The sequence below is a fragment of the Paramisgurnus dabryanus genome, chromosome 16 (assembly GCF_030506205.2).
Source record: "Paramisgurnus dabryanus chromosome 16, PD_genome_1.1, whole genome shotgun sequence".
Classification (NCBI taxonomy): domain Eukaryota; kingdom Metazoa; phylum Chordata; class Actinopteri; order Cypriniformes; family Cobitidae; genus Paramisgurnus; species Paramisgurnus dabryanus.
In genome coordinates, this window is record NC_133352.1 from 36,929,379 (window position 1) to 36,948,495 (window position 19,117).

The 19,117-nt window shown below is 38.5% G+C and overlaps 1 protein-coding gene across 4 annotated transcripts in view; it reads left to right on the forward strand.

Moving 5' to 3' along the window:
* LOC135720626 (A disintegrin and metalloproteinase with thrombospondin motifs 2) overlaps nucleotides 1-19,117 on the forward strand; it is a 136,426-nt gene that overhangs the window by 87,309 nt on the left and 30,000 nt on the right. For all 4 annotated transcript variants that reach the window (XM_065242831.2, XM_065242836.2, XM_065242843.2 and 1 more), the window contains exons 4-5: nucleotides 9,871-10,070; nucleotides 16,604-16,687. In XM_065242831.2, the coding sequence (XP_065098903.1) occupies nucleotides 9,871-10,070; nucleotides 16,604-16,687 (284 nt within the window). The remainder of the gene's footprint in view (nucleotides 1-9,870; nucleotides 10,071-16,603; nucleotides 16,688-19,117) is intronic.

Below are 19,117 nucleotides of genomic sequence, written 5' to 3' on the forward strand. Positions count from 1 at the left end.
CCAAAAGCCCGTTATTAAGGCAGAATAAAATAGTGGAGTCGGTCATGTTTCACACGGATTTTGTTGTTGATTTAAAGCATGCGGGTGAAAGTCAAGTTCAGGTAAAGTTAAACAGAACATTCATCCGCGGTGCGGACGCTATAAGGCTTTTAAAGATAAAAAATATAACACTTAAAATGTGAACATCATGGTTGTTGGGGTTGCTAGTTATTCTCTGGCTTCTCAGTAGCACTGTACAATACGGGATTGCGGTTAGCGCGAAAACCCTAAATCATGTGGCTAAATACAGCTGTACCCATTTTGATTGACAGCTATTCATCCAGCGCGCCTCCCCGCACGGTATCCGATCAAACATCCGGATACAGAAGCCACTTTGATGTGGACAAATGTAAACGCGCCGTGTCCTGATATACGGATGATCGGATCTGCGTGAACGGATCACCGAGATCATGTTAATGCAAAATGTAAACGCAGCCTAAGAAGCGATAAATATAATACAAAAACAGTACTGAATACTGTACATCTAATAGTTTAATATGTTTATTATGGATTGTTCAAAAACTAACAATGTGTTGAATGAGAAAGCTGCTGCTGACTGTTGAATCACGTGTGTCACCATAAAAACTCAAACAAGTCCATTAAAAAAAACCTCACACCGGAGGGACAGTTTGACATTTAAAAACATTGCCTGAAAAGGTTAAAAACCCAAAGTCTTGGTATATTCCATATAGAAACACTCAACTGACTTTCCCATTGTAAAGATACTGGTATACGTCTATACGTGTGCCTTTATTGTTGCATTGAAGACCCATCAACCCCGAGCAACAACACAAAATTATTGAATATATCTTCATATAATATATCAAGCCACTTCTTCATTTCATCCTCCCACTGGGCATACATAGCAGGTGTAGTAAATATTTACCCCAACTGTTTAAATCATGTTTTATGCACGCTCCAACACACCGTTTTCTACCGGCTGGCTATTGAACCGGAAGTCTCGCACAAAAAAATGGAAATACATCACATCACATTACTTGCACGTTCAAAAATAAGGTGGATAAGCTGGACTCTCTGCCCCCTTTTCTTTTCTCTATTTAGGGTAGAAATTTCCAGTCTGTGTTTTCTTTATTATGTAAATCATGAAGACTTGAGCCTGCTCTTAATGGTCGATATTTGTTCTGACGCAGAGAGATTTGAGAAGTGCTTTTATTTCTCTTTAGATAGGGGTCATGGACAAACGACAGATGCATTTTCAGTAAATAGTGCTGTAGTGTAACTTCAATGATTTGTAGAGTAAGCTGAAATAAAGTTGCTGTTGCTCAGCTGAGACAAAGATGAAATGTGCCTTTTCTAAAACTACATGTCATTTAAATGGTTTTAAAATGAGGACCTTTGACCTGGGATTACATGGAGACATCTTAAAATGTTTTAGAAATTGTTATATTCTACAAATGTTTCCAGATGGAAATGCAAAAATAAAACTAGGATTTCAGGATTGCTGTGTGAGATTAGAAAAGAGACTTTAACAAAACACTCCAAAAGTACCACAGTATTTCATGGTTACTTGGAATGAGTGCCTTGCAGTATTTAAAAACTTTAAAAAGTGTGCAAAAAATATAATAAAATGATAATAAATGTCTTTGACTTCCAGCATAATGAATAAATGTAATGGGGTGTAAACTGCTTGCTTGCAATTTAAAATAACAACAAATGCTTAACTCAACAAATAATGTAGTTAAGAGAGCCGGGGCGGTTAATGGCTTTGTTTCCAGCTGATAGCGGGACGTGGTGCGTTCCAGGATCTCTGTTAACCAGAATGTGATCCTGCAATTTCCTTTTGTTGCTTTCAAGAGAGAATAGGACTTTTCTTATTAAAACATCAAGACGTTTGGAGGTCAGTGTAGCCTGATATATTGATCTGTCCTGGGTTTGATCAGCTGACCTGTTTGGCCCACATTCAAAGACACCTACAGTACCGTACTGTCATGTTTTTTTAAGGTTTTATTTGGAAACAGTAGTAACAATGATCTGTTGTATCAAATGGACTACAGATGGAAAGTAGCTTTATGCTAAATCTGGTGCAGCCATCTTTTTAATGTAACTGCACATTGTCCTGATAAATAAACAAACAAATAGCAGCACTTAATCTCTCCACGCATGCTCTTTTATTACTATAAGCACTAGTGATGCACTGCTGTGATGAATGAATACACTGTTAAACCTTACCAGGCTTTTTAGGAGTAAATTACTGGCAACACTGTTGCCAGCTAGTTACTGTACAGCATCTGTAATGGTGACTTACTGGCAACAGTGTTGCCAGTATAGTACTGTGTCTATGACAATACAGTGAATAACTGGCAACAGTGTTGCCAGTAATTTACTGTCTCTGTACCATTACGGTGTCTTACTGGCAACAGTGTTGCCAGTTTTATACTGTAGGTTAGTAATTACAGTTAATAACTGGCAGCAGTGATTTCAGTTAATTACTGTACAGTACCACATGCTTCAGGTATAATACTGTATAGTATATAAAATGCCGTACTCATGGTGGTACTCTAAAACGTTTGAAAGATTCTTTTTTTTATGTTACTTTATTAAAAAGGGAGAAAGAATTCCAAAATATTTAGACAAATACACTTTATTACTGTGGCAAAAGATGTCAGGATCAGAGGACGGATTAACCCAATCGCAGACGAAGTCGGGAAAACAGAAAACACTTTATTTACTAACATATTACAAATCCCACGAGGGTGTACATGACATGAAACACTGTAAGCAGATAGATAAAACTAAACTTGACAAGATAACTCGGCTAGATAACCACATGAACACGAGAACAAAACAAAACAAACCTGCACAGAACTAAGGACACAATGACATTATATAGAAAAAACAAACAAGATAACGAGGGGGAACAGGTGATGGGAGAAAACCAATGATTACTAATAAGCAGGAGAACGAGGGGGCGGGGACAAGAGACAAGACACCGAAGGCACATGACCCAATAAACAAGGCATGAACCTCCACATAGAGCAGGGATGGGCAACTTCGGTCCTGGAGGGCCGGTGTCCTGCAGAGTTTAGCTCCAACTTGCCTCAGCACACGTGCGTAAACGTTTCTAGTATGCCTAGTAAGACCTTAATTGGCTGCTTCAGGTGTGTTTAATTAAGGTTGGAGCTAAACTCTGCAGGACACGGCCCTCCAGGACCGAAGTTGCCCATCCCTGACATAAAGCATGGGACTGCCAGAACGCCAAACTGCCATCATAACTAGATATAAATACAAAACAAGACTCCTTGGCAGGATCCTGACAATAAATAAATGCATAGCACAAGGAATCACAAAATTAAACTAAACAGAACAAATTTTCTGTAGAATTGGCAAAATAAGATAAGATAACAAAAGCAATAATATAAACAAAGAACACTGCCACTGCATGACAGTTAAACCAAAACTAACAAAATCATACTCCAAAACAATGCAATCAAATAACATTCAGGTTATTTATTGGTAGTGCGACACATAGCAAAAAAAAACACATATGGCAAATTGTGTGGTTTACTTTCAGTGTAATAGACAAATTCTTTTAACACACTTAACAAAATAATGTCAAATCCCACCCTCAAAAAAAAAAAGATCTCCGTTGTCACCGTTGACCGTCAGGTTATTCCAAACCTGCAGTTATTCAACATAATTTTAATGACCTTCTTATATTCTTACAATTCAAGGATTAACAAAAGTGCTTCATATAACATGAAGTAGAAACCAGAAATTAAGCTCTGTTTTTTGCACAGGCCTACTAAGGGGTTAATGGTGTCACATGGTGATCAACAGTAAAAATTAAAAATTTTACCTTTTTGCAAAAGGAAAAACCATCATCAATCAAAAATGGCTTTGCAATCAAAAAATGTTGCTATAATGGAAGTCAATGGGGCAAAAATGACCACAAACCATAAATGAGTAAGAAAAAAAATTTAATCTGATGCTGCACAAAAACTAAAAACTCATCAAAGCCAAAGTTTTTTCTAATCGTTGAAATGCCCAAGACTGTGAAAAGGGTTTTTAAAAAATCCAGTCCAAAGTCACTTTTTATATTGAAAATAAGTCATTTTGTGTTTTTTCCCAAATACTTATTTGGGAAGTTCACTTATAAATTTTTTAAAGAGTTACAATCATGGAATTTTTGTAAATATTTGGTACTTTTGATCAGTATTGATGTTGATTAACAGATTAATATTTTTTATATTAATCTGATACATTTTTACAACAGTTTCATTTAGTGGCATTTTTTGGCCATGAACATAAACAACACGAAAGGGCAGTGAATTTAAACAATGCACAATGGTTAACGTTGATAGGAGATGCTAAAAACTTGCTAATCAGGAAGCTATTTGGAACCTTAACTTTATGTGTTTTAAAGACCCTCACAAATATTTTAACAGTTTACTTACTCATTTTCAGCTTTTAAACATACAAATACACTATTATATTGTTCAACACAGCACGAGTAAACAAACAAACAAGTTTATCAAGGCAAATTGGTGACACCTGCACCTGTGTATGTGTGTGTTCCAGTAATTTACCAGATAATATTACAGTTATTTTCCTTAATTGGTGCAAAGAGTAATTTACCGTAGTTTATTATTAGTGCAGCATAACTGCACCTCATATCACAGTAAAATACCTTTCACCGATGTTAAAGCTAAATACTGCCAATTTTACAGTTATTTACCTAGAAATCTACAGCAAGGTTTAACAGTGTACTCCACCATAAAGGGTTAACAGTATCTTCTTTATACACTCACATATCTTTTCCAGGTACAGAAGTGTTGTTAATAGTACTGCCAATACTACCAAAGTCACAAGATTTGATTTGAACCCAAACAGCTATGCCAGCGGTTTCTAAACAGTGGCGGTTAAACAAACTTTTATATCAAAATAAAAGACTAAAATTACATTTAAACAGTTTTCTTTTGAACAGGCAAAAAATGCGTACTGTATGCAAATTATTCATTATTCTGTCAAATACTTTGTACTGTAAGTGTTTTATTGTTAAATATTTAGCAAAATGTTACATTCCAAATGCTTTAATGTAATGTATACAATATATGCTTTTTTAATATGGTACCGTGTGTGCGTCTGCAGTTTATGTGTGTGTTTGTTTGTATATGTACATGGTAATTATTGTCCCCACAAACATAGGAATACCAGTATTTTGAGGTCCCCATGAGGAAACAAGCTTATAAATCAAGCAGAATGAGGTTTCTTGAAAATCTAAGGTTCAAGAAAGTTTTATGTGATGTTTGGGTTTTGGGAATAGAGCAGAATATACAGTTTGTTCAGTGCAGTGTCTATGGATGGATGCACAACCATAGTGCAAAAAGTTAGGAATACCCTGAGAATATTTCCGTACTGTGTCTAGAATGTCAACTCTTGTCTCTTTTGTTTTTTTATTTCTCTTGAGGGACTTTCATGAAAATCTCTATCCATTAAGGCTCCTGAAGAATAAAAGAGCCTTAAAGGAATAGTCTACCCTTTTGCCATATTAAACTATGTTATTACCTCAACTTAGACGAATTAATACATATCTATCTTTTTTCAATGCGTGCATTGTACAGCGCATCATGAATGACCCATTCATTCCTATGGTACCAAACAGGGAAGCCACCAAACACTTCTGTGTTTTCCCTATTTAAAGACTGTTACATGAGGAGTTATACCACTAAGTATGGTGCCACAAAATAAAACTTTTTTTTGGTACCATAGGAATGAATGGGGCTAGGCTAAATGCGAACACATTCATAACGCGCTGTACAGTGCACGCATTGAAAAAAGATAGGTATGTATTAATTCGTCTAGGTTGAGGTAATAACATAGTTTAATATGGCAAAAGAGTAGACTATTCCTTTAACATTGTCTCAGTGGCTGTGGTGGTCATAGTACACAACAATGTAAAAGCATGGCACTTTGATATATAATATGTGACTAAATTATTACAATAACTGCTCTTTTTAAAAACAATAATGCTATTGAATACTACAGTATCACTGGTTATACCACTGCACTTTTATCCATGGTAACGCAGGCAATCTTGCCTTGTGTGCGTGTGTGAGACAACCTGCTCCAAAACTTAATCTCCCATCATTCAACCATAGACTGTAAAAAAAGATGGACGACGACCGTTCGCTCTCTTCCATTGGTGAAAAGTGAAGCCGCCTGTGTCCCCGATACAGCACTGATATCTGGGGTCTAGAGTCTGCGCAGTAGCGATTTCGGGACCGGTCCTGCGTACACTGTAAAAAGATTCCGTAGAATTTACAGTATTACTGGCAGCTGGATGCCAGTAACTTACTGTAAATTTAAATTTATGTTAATTACCTGCAACAGTTTGTTCAAAGTTAAATGAAAATTAAACATTAGCAAGTCTGTATCTTTACAGAATAAAACTAAAATAACAGCCTCAAGCAAAGCATTCTGGGAAACAAAATCTGAAAGAAAAACCCAGAAAAAGGTTGATGAGGATTTTTGGTTCCCAGAATGCTTTGCATGAGGCTGTTATTTTATATTTTTATTCTGTAAGACAAAGACTTGTTAATGTTTAATGTGCATTTAACTTTGAACAAACTGTTGTCAGTAAATAACATAAATTTAAATTTACAGTAAGTTACTGGCATCCAGCTGCCAGTAATACTGTAATTTCTACTGAATCTTTTTACAGTGTAGTAATGAGCAGGAAGTAAAGCCGTGAAATCAAGGCCCCGCCCTCGCTCTTGCAGAATGCGCATATCACAGCTGTCAATCATGACGTGACACCACCGTTTTTATAGCATTAAATAAGTAACTAAAACAAACTTATTTTAAAAACAAACATTTAAATTTACATCAGCTACAGTAAAAACTACAGTAAATGGCAGAAACCAGCTTCGGAAAAAAGATAATTGAAGTGTAATTAAATTGTTTAGTTGGTCTCAAGTCTCACTGAATTACTTATTACTGGGACCAGTCACTAGGGACAAATCAAGACGTTTTGGCTTTACTTTTCAGGGCTTGTGCGGCACGCTTGCATTCAACACATCCCACCGGTCTTCTCAGTATGGTCTCTGGCCACAGATAGAAAGAGGTGAATAAAATGAATATTTAAAAGCTGACCTGTGCTAAAGCAGGTGTCTGGTGAAGGGACGCAAGGGGAAACAGCAGCGCCCCTCCCAATACGTCTTTAGTGGGTGGAATTTTCTGTTTATCTTCAAGATCTGGAAGTGACAAAATAAAAGGCTAAAAGCGGTCTGTTTTCTTGTATTTCTTAAGAGGCACTCCTTTGAAACCTTTCCCTTGTGTAGACATCCAGAGTAAAATGTGTGAATTGCTGTATGTCTCGATATAGCCCAAGTGAAGCATTTCTCCCACAATGCATTGCTTTAGCTTGTACAGAACATGGCTGGGTTAGTCAAGCAACTGCAATAAGGATTATGAAAAGCTAGCACTTATATTAATGTGCACTCATTCTTTCTTCTGTACGTACAGTAGTAAACATTAGTGCATTGTTGGCATTAATATAGAGCTTAATCAAATGGCATACTTTATTACTGCCGGAGATGATTTAGTTACTGATATCATTACCGGCTCTCTATGGCCTGCTCCTAAAGGCTTAATTTGATCTCAGCTTTTACAACACACCATTAAAGATTAAAAGGCTGAAAGAGCATTTGTTGAGAACTGGCTCCTAGAAAGTGTCTGTAGCTGGATCTGGTTTCTCAAAGGTTGTGATACCCTTCGTCAAGAACACAGAAACGTTGCTGGTACATTGGCTGCATGTACGGTAGAGTTCACACGCTTTTCTTCACACTCTTAATCCACATCATCGGTGTATAAAGGCACCATCGTGCGAGACGCCGTTCACACGCAGCTCTTCTAATTGAATTTCATCTGTTGCGGAGAACGTTATTTTCTTTCTTTCTTTCTTTCAGGTTTGCATATTTCTATAGATTTATGCATAGATTTGCATCTTAGCTATTTGTCTGCGACTTCTAATTCAGAACACAGGTTTGTGATAATAATCTTTATGTTTTTCATTTTCAACATTTCACAGATATAATTATGCATGTTTTTGTACTCAACACGTTCTGCTGTGTTTGTGCTATTATTATTTACTCTGTGTGCGTGTGTGTGCGCGCGCTGATGTCCATGCTGACACACCAAACTTTTCAGTGTCTCAGTGCTGTTTGTAAATCAGGGGGACGGCTTTCACATAAGAAAGTATAGCGATAGCGGATACACACCCTGAAACGCACACAGAGCTTACTGTACCCAGTCAAACCTGCAGAAACCCAACTGTTGTTGTGTACATCCACTTGAAGGAAATCTTTAACCCAAAGAATGATATCAATCTTTTCTTCCCACGTTCTCTACCTCACAGGTTTTCCTGACATTTGCAAAGGTTGAAAGACAAAGTAGGTTTGTGTCTTGATAAGGGCGAGGGCTCCTCAGCCTGAATGTGAATATTCTCTTGTGAGACCAAAGCAGAGATGGGTCAAGTTTGGGAGGATCACATTTTTTTCCATACGCAAATATATTTAAGGAAAGCGGATTTTTATTGAGCAGCATTTCATCGAAAACTGACTTCGGCTTTAGGTGAACCATTATCATGAGTTTTAAGTGATTGCAGTACTAATTGCAAGTCGCATCATAAGACTTTAAGTTTCTTTTTCCACAAAAACTTTTAGCCTTAACTTTTTGGTTTTATTTGTTTATTTCTGTTTTGATACGTACCGTATACAGTACTGTACAAAAGAGCCAAGGTCACCATAGTAGGTTTTTGTTATATAAGCTTTCTGCTAATTTTGAGTGAAAATCTGCTGACACCGGCGGTACAGACAAAGACCACCTGCTGGTGAGAGGAAATCTACAATGCTCCAAAATAACAAGAAGAGTGAAGAAGAAAACAAACCCATTTCTCTGTGCTTTTCTGTGCCTCTGTAGTCCTTTAATAATACGAAACTGACTCTCAGCGTTAACATGATGAATATTGTTCTTACTCTCGGATTATCATCCAATAAGAAAGTGACTGGTGAGCTAATATTAGTCTGCACTGAGCGTTGGTTTACCCATGAGCAGGTTGCCTTGGAAACCTTACATAATTGGAGCATAGAAGATGCCCCCAGCCGATTGGGTGATGAAGACAAGGTGATAGATCTTCCTCAGTGTGTTCTGTACGCTATCTGCCATCTATCTGCCTGTGAAGGCAATGACCTTGTGACATTTTGATATCCTTCTCTTTATAACACGGGATGGCTTTTTCTTCTGTGACCAAATCAGTCCGTTAAAGCAAGTTGAATGATCTTTTTTGCAGTTTTTCTAAAACAGTATTTTTCTAAATAGCGTGCCGGCCTGGGCGCTATTTCTCATGCAATCGCAATAGAATTATAAAGCATTGGATTCCACGTTGTTCCATGGCTCTAGTAAATTGTTAAATGCTGTAAATGTTTAAGCTTATTACACTATATACTCTACTGTACAAATCATTCAGACTGGCTGAGTGAACCAAGATCAAATCACAATCAAAAAGGCTTTTGTTTCTCATGCTGATTGATTATTTTCTCTTATTGCGTTCCACAGAAAATACAATAGTTCATCGTGTTCCTGTAGCTCAGTTGGTGCATTGATCCACACATATTAGTGAAATGTATGGATTGAATGCACTGTATGTCTTAAAGTGTCTGCCAGCTGCATAAATGTCGATAAATCTAAGTCATGTTGGTTTGTAATGAGGTGAAGGTGATTGAAAGTTGACAGCCTTTTAATTTTTGGGGTTAGCCAGCCCCAGAAAACGCTTTGTTTGTAGTAAATACAGTGTCGTCTGTTTCTTCGTAGGTGCTGACTTGGGCGGCCTGATGGATCTGGAAACCCTCTATGAGGGCGTCGAACGCAGCATTAACCAGAGCCGACGAACCCGCAGACAGTCCCCGGAGCGAGCCTACAACATCGAGGTCTTGCTGGGGGTGGATGACTCTGTGGTGCAGTTTCACGGGCAGCAACATGTGGAGAAGTACCTCCTTACTCTTATGAACATTGTAAGCATGCTCAAGCCACCCACGCTGCCTGTTGTGTTTAGGATACCCTTGAGAAAAATCTAAGAACAATAGACAGCGCCGCAATTATGACAGCGTTATAATAAACAATGAAGAAAAGGCATTAGAGGCAGAGTGTTATCAAACCAAAATTACTACATGTATACTTTACATACTACTTTAACACTTATTTACTGTAGGAGCTTGTGTTGGACTAACAGAGATCTCATAGTCTGTAACTTCTTGATAATGATGTTTTTATACAGAGATGATTTAGTTCAAATCAATGTTTACAAGTTAATAATAAGTAAGGAATAATTGAATTATTCCTCTTATACCACGGTTACCACAGACACTGCTCTGGTGGTTAATTTATCACATTTGACAGTTCAGGTGTGTGTTTATCCAAAAAAAAAAAAAAAATGCAGTAAAACATCTTTCAACCAATGAGAATTGGTATATTGGTGCTTAACCATGAAAGTAAAAAGTACAATACAATGAATAATATACAGTACGAAAATCAACAGAGGTGAGGACATTTACTCTACATTTACTTTCAGTTGTGATCAGAGCAAAAACATAGTTAAGCTAGTAAGGTATAGCGGTATTTGTTGTGTGTGACCCTAACCCTAGTACTGTATATAGGAATATGAATTCATATAGATTCTTTGTTTCTGTAAATGCTAATGTCTAGCTCAGGTAAAGATCCAGCAGGTCGCTGGCTTTGTGTCACGTGGTTCAAGGTGACAGTAAGCTGAAGGGAAAATATGCCTCAGGAAAAAACAGCTCTCATCTGCTTCTCACTATCCATCCTTTAATCTCCACAAATTAAACCTACGCAGAGAGAGAGAGAGAGAGAGAGAGAGAGAGAGACAAACAATATGAGGAATATTATATATCATCTATAATGGTCAATGATGGGAGGTAAAATCAGACACATATTAGATCAGTTCTGCAGTCATTTTTCTACATCACAGATCACTCCATCTAAGATAAAATGGGATATAAAGGCGGGTAAAACAATCTGTTATAACCTCACCATTTGTCTGTATATTGCATATTTTCTCCGGTTATCATGAGTCCCCGAACATTTTCTGCAGCTGTGCCACAGTTATTTCCTTTACTCCCTTCTTGTTCTCGTCCTAGGGGGTGTTTCAAACACCGCGTACAGAATAAATGACAGGAAAACAGATAAACAGAAATATATAAATAACATCGCGTCTCCTCTCTCTCCCACGCATTGAGTTCTTGCTGCCTTCTTCTTAAAAGTTTACTTTGCTCACTTTCGGAGGGCGCATGTCTCTCTCGCTCTCCGGGAGTCAAGGAGAGAAAAGTGAGAGACATGAAAGAATGTGATGAGCTGTGAGAGCAGATTTTTGCAGAATTTTCCTCTTAACTGATCATCTTTTTGCATTCAGTGGCTGTGTGCGATGATGTATTATGCGTAGATTGTCATTACATTGGATTGTTTTTTTTTTTGTCAAATTAAAGCTAAAAGACGTCTTGTTTCTGCTGTCAGCTGTGATAAGTGCTCTTGGCCAGTGGCTGCTGGTGTCTCAAAATACAGAAAGAAAGATTAGTAGATGTCTGAGCTGTGATCTGCCTACTACGGGCATCACCAAGGACTGCATGTGGGTGGCACAATGCCCTTTCAGAAAGGCTTCGGAAATCCTAAAATCAAGTCGTGCGGTGTAGGCATGCTCCTAGAATCTCATCATTTGATTATGAGACTTTAGACTGGATTTCACAGACAGGGCGACTAATTCTCAAACGTCTTTAGGATGACTATTGTTGATTACTTTTATAAAATAAACAATGTTGGTAGCATGTTGGATACCCAACCCTCAAGAATCCACTAGGGGTTTGTGAATGTAGGGTTCTGATTCTTTGTATTGATTATGTAGTTTACTTATTCATAAAAAATTGAGTAAAATTCATATGGGAATTGATGAGGAATCGTCAGAAAGGGTTCAAAAGATCCTTTAGTCTCTTGAATTCTGCTCACCCCTTCAATTTCCAGCAGTCAACTTTTTCCAACCTTTTGAGACTTTTATCTTGAAAAAAAAAAACCCTGCTGATCTGACATCAATGTTCCTATTGTCTTTAACGCTTGTAGTCGGACTCGTTTCACATGGAGTGTTTGCACAAGCGACCGACTCAGCCAGCCTGCGTGATGGAGTCGAGACCTTTATGTGTACACATTAATTGTGTGAATTGTGAATAGGCGGCTATATTAATTGCTTCCCTCTCTATTAGTTGCTGCTCAGGTGTAAACAAGGCGTCCAGGCATGCAGAACATTATGTAATCAGCTCTTCATAGACGCGTTGTTCTCGTCCTGAAATGTCAGATAGGTAATAATGGTCCAAAATGTCAAGTGAAAATGGCAGAGATTCAGTAATGAGTTTGTCCATCAGTGCGTCCCCTCATATCTCCGAACATTCCTGTACATTACAGAGCAATATAGAAAAGACCACCTTCACTCTCCATTCAAAGAGAGAGATTAGATTTTTTTGTTTGTGGATTGTAATTTGTAGAAAGAAAAAATGTTGTTGTTAAATTTGAATGGCAAGAAATAAATAAATATGACATGCTTTATTTTGAGGTACAGCATATACTAAGAGCTCCGAAGACCACAAAAGCACCACCGTCATAATGAGATAATGATATTGACAGAGTCCTCTTGGCACGTATTATACGTTCATCAAATAGATGACTTTCGCTTTAAATCCCCTCAGGCCATTCAGTATTTCCATTTTGTGTATTTAGAGGGTTTTGCAGCGAAAGGCAAATTTGTCTTAAATACCAAAGGGATTACATTGTTGGGAAAAATAAGGCATTTTAATAACTGACTAAGAACCTTTTTATAGCCATTATTCATTGCCACTGCAAAGTAAAACAATTGACCCTACACATAAGAGCCTGATTTACGCAATGCTCTAGCAGTTGAGCTACAGAAAGAAGAATATTGTTATTCTGTAAAACATCTGCATTTATTCAGGAGAGACACTCCATTAGTTACCTGTAGGCTGATGAAAGCCATTGCACAAGGCCAGCAGAAGCACGTGTACACTTTCACAGTCATTAACATAGACATTTGTTCTGGCAAATGTTGAAGATGAACCCTGTTAATGTTGCTGAAGATGTGTGACTCTGTCCGGTTTCACATGTTCAATCTTTTCTACCATGTGTGAATGTGTGCAGAATTTCAGTGCCAGTCATGGCTGTTTCTCTTCTTTAAAGTGCAGCCTGGAAACAAGGAGTTATTCATATCCCATCATGCAATGCTTCTCCTAATGCAGAGTCTTGAGGTGTTGCACAGTGTGTGTTCTGCATGAAAGTTGTGCCTCAGTTTAACCATCATTAGCGTTCAGAGAGCTGGAGTCATGGTCACCTGGAAGTCATCGAAGCTTTTACCAGTCGTCTGCATTAGGACGGTTGCTAAGGCAACCGAGCCAAAGAGCTCTGGTCTTTATAATTTCTAAAGAAATCTATAAAAAGTCCTATAAACTAGTTTAAAAGATGAGATTGTGTCAGGTGCGGCAACATAATGGGCCCTAAAATACACCCGGAGCAATGCAGTGCAAAGTGTTCATTGCTAGTTTCAGCCCGGTGCAGTCATAATTGTTTAAATAGCAAATGCATTTGCGCCCCCATGCGCTTTTTTGGTCTAAAAACGAGGTGTGTTCAGGCACGTGGCTATTTTGAGGCAACTAAAATAGACTACGCCATTGACCAAGTAAACCTGCTCTAAAATCAATGGCGCAATATTGTTTTGGTTATTTAAAGAGTGCGTTGGTAACATATGCCAATAAATGGGAACAATGCGCATTTGCTTTTTACATGCATGGAAGCGCAGCAGCAGACAAAAGTTTTTTTAAATATGAAAAATGTAAGGAAAGATTATTATCGAGGTTCTTGGACATAAATGCCGACCGATCGCAAGACGTTAGAAGGCGTAATGGGCTGCAGCCTTCACCTGTAGCCTAGAAAGTAAGCATATACATATATTTTGCATTTAAAAAGTGCTAATTTAGCAAATTCTTAATAGGGAATCGTCATGGCACAAACGCAACTGGCTTTTAAAGGGGATGAGAGCTGAGACTTTCATTGGTTTACTGCACCTTACACCCAAAACACACCCATTACTCATTATGAGAACAGGAACGGCCCTCTTAGATTGTGTGCAGGGCGCACAAACCATATTTCCTTTTGTTAAACTATCAAAAGTGGATTTGCCCTTCTAGACCGTACGCCGTGTGCTTTAGACAATGCGCTTAGATCGTTAAAATAGGGTCCATAGAAGATGTTAATTCGAAACTGAACTGTGGATCATAAAAACGAGAGGTTATTTAATTAGCAGGACTTTAAATTTCTATGCATTACAGTGCATACAAGCTGTAGGTTTCATTTGCACGTGTGTTTCCTGGGCTTCAAACCCACAACCTTTTGCGCTGTTAATTGGCGCACAGGAACATAGACATATAGAGACAAAGGAGATGATGCTTCAACGGCATGCCTTGGACTCCACCCTACTTTTGAAGCTTGCAGGTTGCTTAGCAACCGGTGTGTGGTATGTGTTAAAGCAGGTGAGCAGGTACGGCGACACATTAGCTTCTGTAAATGTGTTATGTAATTTTTTGCTTACGCTTCTGTCCCCTTCCGCACCTCCATTCTTTCCTTTCGACCATCCTTTAAATTCACCTTTTTCTCTGGCTGTGTCTCTTATTCTTCCTCCCCCCTTTTTCCGTCTTTCCATCAGAAATCTCATTATTGTCGGCTGTGTATACATCTCGATGTCTCATTAGCGGGCTTTCAGAGCAGCAGAGGACACCACGTCTGAACTTCTGTACCAATTTGTCTGTCTCTGTCTCCCTCTCTGTCTGGGGACAGTGTTTCCCACAGTGCATTAGGCCAATCCTTCTGCCAACTGAATAAGTAAAGATGGCTGAGGCGAGGGGTGAGAAGTCAAACCGCAGAATCCTGGGAAATGAAAATGGCTCTCTTGTGCATTAGTGGGTCTGGCCCAGATTTTGATTTGTCCAGCTTGTGTTTGTGTGTTTTGACGTGTGTGTCAGGTTTTGCTCACTTTGTGAGGACCAAATAATGACCATAAAAAGATAGTAAGGGACACTGGGGCTAGTTGTCACATGGGAAAAGGCTGCATAAATCAGTGTGCAGTATGCTGGTTAAGAAACAACTTGTTCAGTTATTTTCTTTAAAATCAAGTTACCGATCCTGGGAATGTTTTGATTCATAGATATCACATGTGAAAAATATAAAAAAATCACTTTGTGTATTACTAAAACAATAGTTAGTGTGATACTGTTGCTTTACTCTTAACATGTACTGTATGTATGTCTTTATAATGGCAGATTGCATGATGCAAATCTACCCTTACTGTTGGGTTAGTACCAGAACTTGATCACCTCATCTTCAAAATCATCACCTCCAAAATCTCACCTTGTGAAGACATTGGCAGTGTAACCCAACCTGAACAAGCGAAATGAGTGACAGGCAGAAAGCAATAAAAGGACAGTTCTCCTAAAAACAATAACTTTGTCATTATGATTTACTCGCCCTCATGTCGTTTGAATCTCTAGGGGCAATTATGGCCTAATGGTTAGAGAGTCGAGCTTGTAACAGGCTGTGACTGAGGTGCCCTTGAGCACGACACCTGTCCATCAGTTCCTCCTCGGGCACTGGAGTGATAGCTGCCCACTCCGCCAGGTGTGTTTACTACTCACTGAATTGGTTAAAGTCACATTCCAAGTATGGGTTACCATACATTGGTCATTATGTCACTTTCACTTCACAACTTTCTTTGTTTTTCAGAACCCAAGACTTTTAAGAAGTGTTGTTTTGGGCTTTTTGGTTACTATGGGAGTGGATGTTTTTGGGTTCTCAGAATCAAAGAAAGACACTTGGTGTTCAAAAGGCATGAGGGTTAGTAAATAATATCCACAAAGTCCCTTTAAAGTGGTGGTTGGTTTGTGCAGCACTAAGGTCAACATCTGTTGTATTCAAATCTGCTTTAGAAATAAAGTGAACATTGAAGATAAAGTTGTACTGTGTGCATGACGTACTGTAGGACTCATATCAGGACACCTTTGAACTTGAATGATCTGTTTGATAAAGAGATAAAAAACAGTCTATAAGTGAGATTGGAATGGTGAGTCTTGACTATCACATATTCGAGAGCTGTCCAAATTATTCTAGAAACACTGTATCTTTAAATGATTACACACTATGTTGTCCAAGTTGACAAACACTTTTTAATACTTTTTATTGGTTAAATATTTTTAAAACCCATGGACAAACATAAAGGCTGACCAATAATAATGATTTAAGTATGTCATACTGATACTGTATGTAATCATATTTCACATTAACTGTTTAAAGTTTAGTCTGAAGTTTGACCTAAATACAGTTTCCTTAAAACGAATGCTATCTATTTTGTAGTAAGGCTTTTACTTATAATATTAAAGCCTGTCTAGTATTTTAATGTATAGTCTATTTCTGCTTTTTGTCTTTACAGGTGAATGAGATCTATCACGACCATTCTCTCGGGGCACGAATAAATGTGGTGCTAGTTCGGATTGTTTTGGTGGATGCCAAAAAAGTAAGAGACCTAACCTTAACCCTAACATGCTTGAATCATGAATCTGATGAGATGAGATGTGCTGTGTAGTATAAATCCATCTAAATTCACCATATTTACTCTCTTACTGCATGTTCAGGGTAGAGGTCTTCACGTGTCCAAAAATGTGTACCCGAACCCGAAGAGATTTGTGAATGTGCTATAAAGAAACGACCTGAACCCGTCTAATATTTAATAGTTAGAGCAAAGAAATGGCACAAATTTAATACCCGGACTCAAGACAGACCCGTCTTTTATTTGAAAGATGAAACTAAACCAGGACAGGTAGACTCAACTGGAACTGGTTGGCCCATATTCAACAGCACATTGCTAATAAAGGCACCTATTATGGCCTTTTTACAAGATGTTATATATAAGTCTCAGGTGTGCCCAGAATATGCCTGTGAAATTTCAGCTGAAAATACTCCACAGATCATTTATAATAGCATGAATCAAACGGCATGTCTAATGAGACTTCTTTGGTTTAATGGAGATTAAAAAAGAAAAAAAAAATTCATTGTAGGGTGGTTGTGTTCACACACTGCCAACACACATTTATTTCTAAACATCTTGTAAAAGTGGATTTTGCATAATAGGTGCCCTTTAAAACCTTCACCTGTTATATTTACCTCATATTTACGTATTACACGATTCTTGTCACAGAAATACGCAATGGCAACTCATTATTAAGGTAATGGGTTCACACTCTGTACTTTCTGCAGCGTTCATGTGTGCTTTCATAACATTTGGCTACATAAAACAATAAAATAGTGTGGTACCTTTCGAAAATTGTGTTTTCATTACCGAATTTTTCAGTCTATAAGCCGCGTTTTTTTTCTTATCTTGACTGGTGCTGCATCTTACAATCAGGTGCGCCTTGTAAGTCAGTATGAATTAATTTTGACATTTATGCAAAGCAAGAGACAACATTACCGTCTGCAGTCGCGAGAGTCCGCCACATGCTGCTTCTGTATTTATGTAATTCAGAGGATTCAGTAATGTGGAATGACGAGTATGCGAACTTCACTCTAGTTGACTTGCTCGGTTAATTTAGCCTATTCAACCTTCCAGGTAAGTTCTGTATGCTATCGTTTAGCATTTAAATAACTGAAAATATTACTTTAGTAAGTATGGTACTTTTACCTAAGAACTTCTTAAAACAACTTTCTCCAACGCAGCTTTGACTTTGGGGCGGCAGTGGTTCAGTGGTTCATGTAGGTCAGGAATGTCCAAAGTCGGTCCTGGAGGGCTGGTGTCCTGCAGAGTTTAGCTAAAACTTCCCACAACACACCTGCCTCAAAGTATCTAGTCTGTCTATTAAGACCTTGATTAGCTGGATCAGGTGTGTTTGATTGGAATAAAACTCTGCAGAGACAGCGGCCCTCCAGGAGCCGGATTGGACACCCCTGATGTAGGTTGTCTACAGATTGGAAGGTTGCTCCCAGCTGCTCCCGACGAGCTGGATGACGCCTTGTATGGCTAACACCGCCGTCAGTGTATGAAAGAGTGAGTGAATGGGTGAATGTGAGGCGACATGTAAAGTGCTTTGGATGGCCATGGGTCTATGAAAGCGCTATATAAATGCAGTCCATTTACTATTTTGCAATTTTTTATCCAGAGATAAAGCGTGAACTCAAAGAGGGATGCTGTGCGCTGGTTGGCATTGACAAGTCCTCTGCTTTTTTAGAGTTTAGATTTGAGCTACTTTTAAACAGTTTTCACTAGTTTTTTTCTTCTGCAGCTTAAAGATCAAATTTTGTTGATAAGTTATTGATATTTGGGCTGTGAAGAGTCATTGTGATGCTTTTAAATGTTCATTGGGATGGTTTTGATGCATGAATCTGGCAACCATGTCTGTGCGCTTGCGCACACATTTGGTCGTGATTATACTGAATGTACATGTAAACCAGCATTTAAACCAGATTGCAATGTTTAGGGTGCATGTAAACTGTACTGTCGTAACCTTTGATCGGATTTAATTCGGTCAGATTGACAACATTTTGTGCATGTAAACATAACCAGTGTTAATCAGACCCCGGACCCGAAGTAATGGACCTGACTGATCACTTAAAATATAGATCTGAACCTGTATAGGTACCAGCAGCCATATCACCCTGTAGCCCAAGACAGCCTGCCTACTGAAGCTAATCAGGGCTGAGCCTGGTCAGTACTTGGATGGGAGACCACCCGAGAAAACCAGGTTGCTGCTGGTAGAGGTGTTAGTGAGACCAGCAGGGGGTGCTCACCCTGTGGTCCGTGTGGGTCCCAGAGCCGGCGCCAGACCATAACTAACAGGGGGGCACTCGGCTTCCAACGGGGGGCACGCAATAGGAACAATAACTTGCAAAAACAAGACATTAAAACAACAAATACAGCAAGCACACACTCATACAACTGGTACAGACTGTCAGC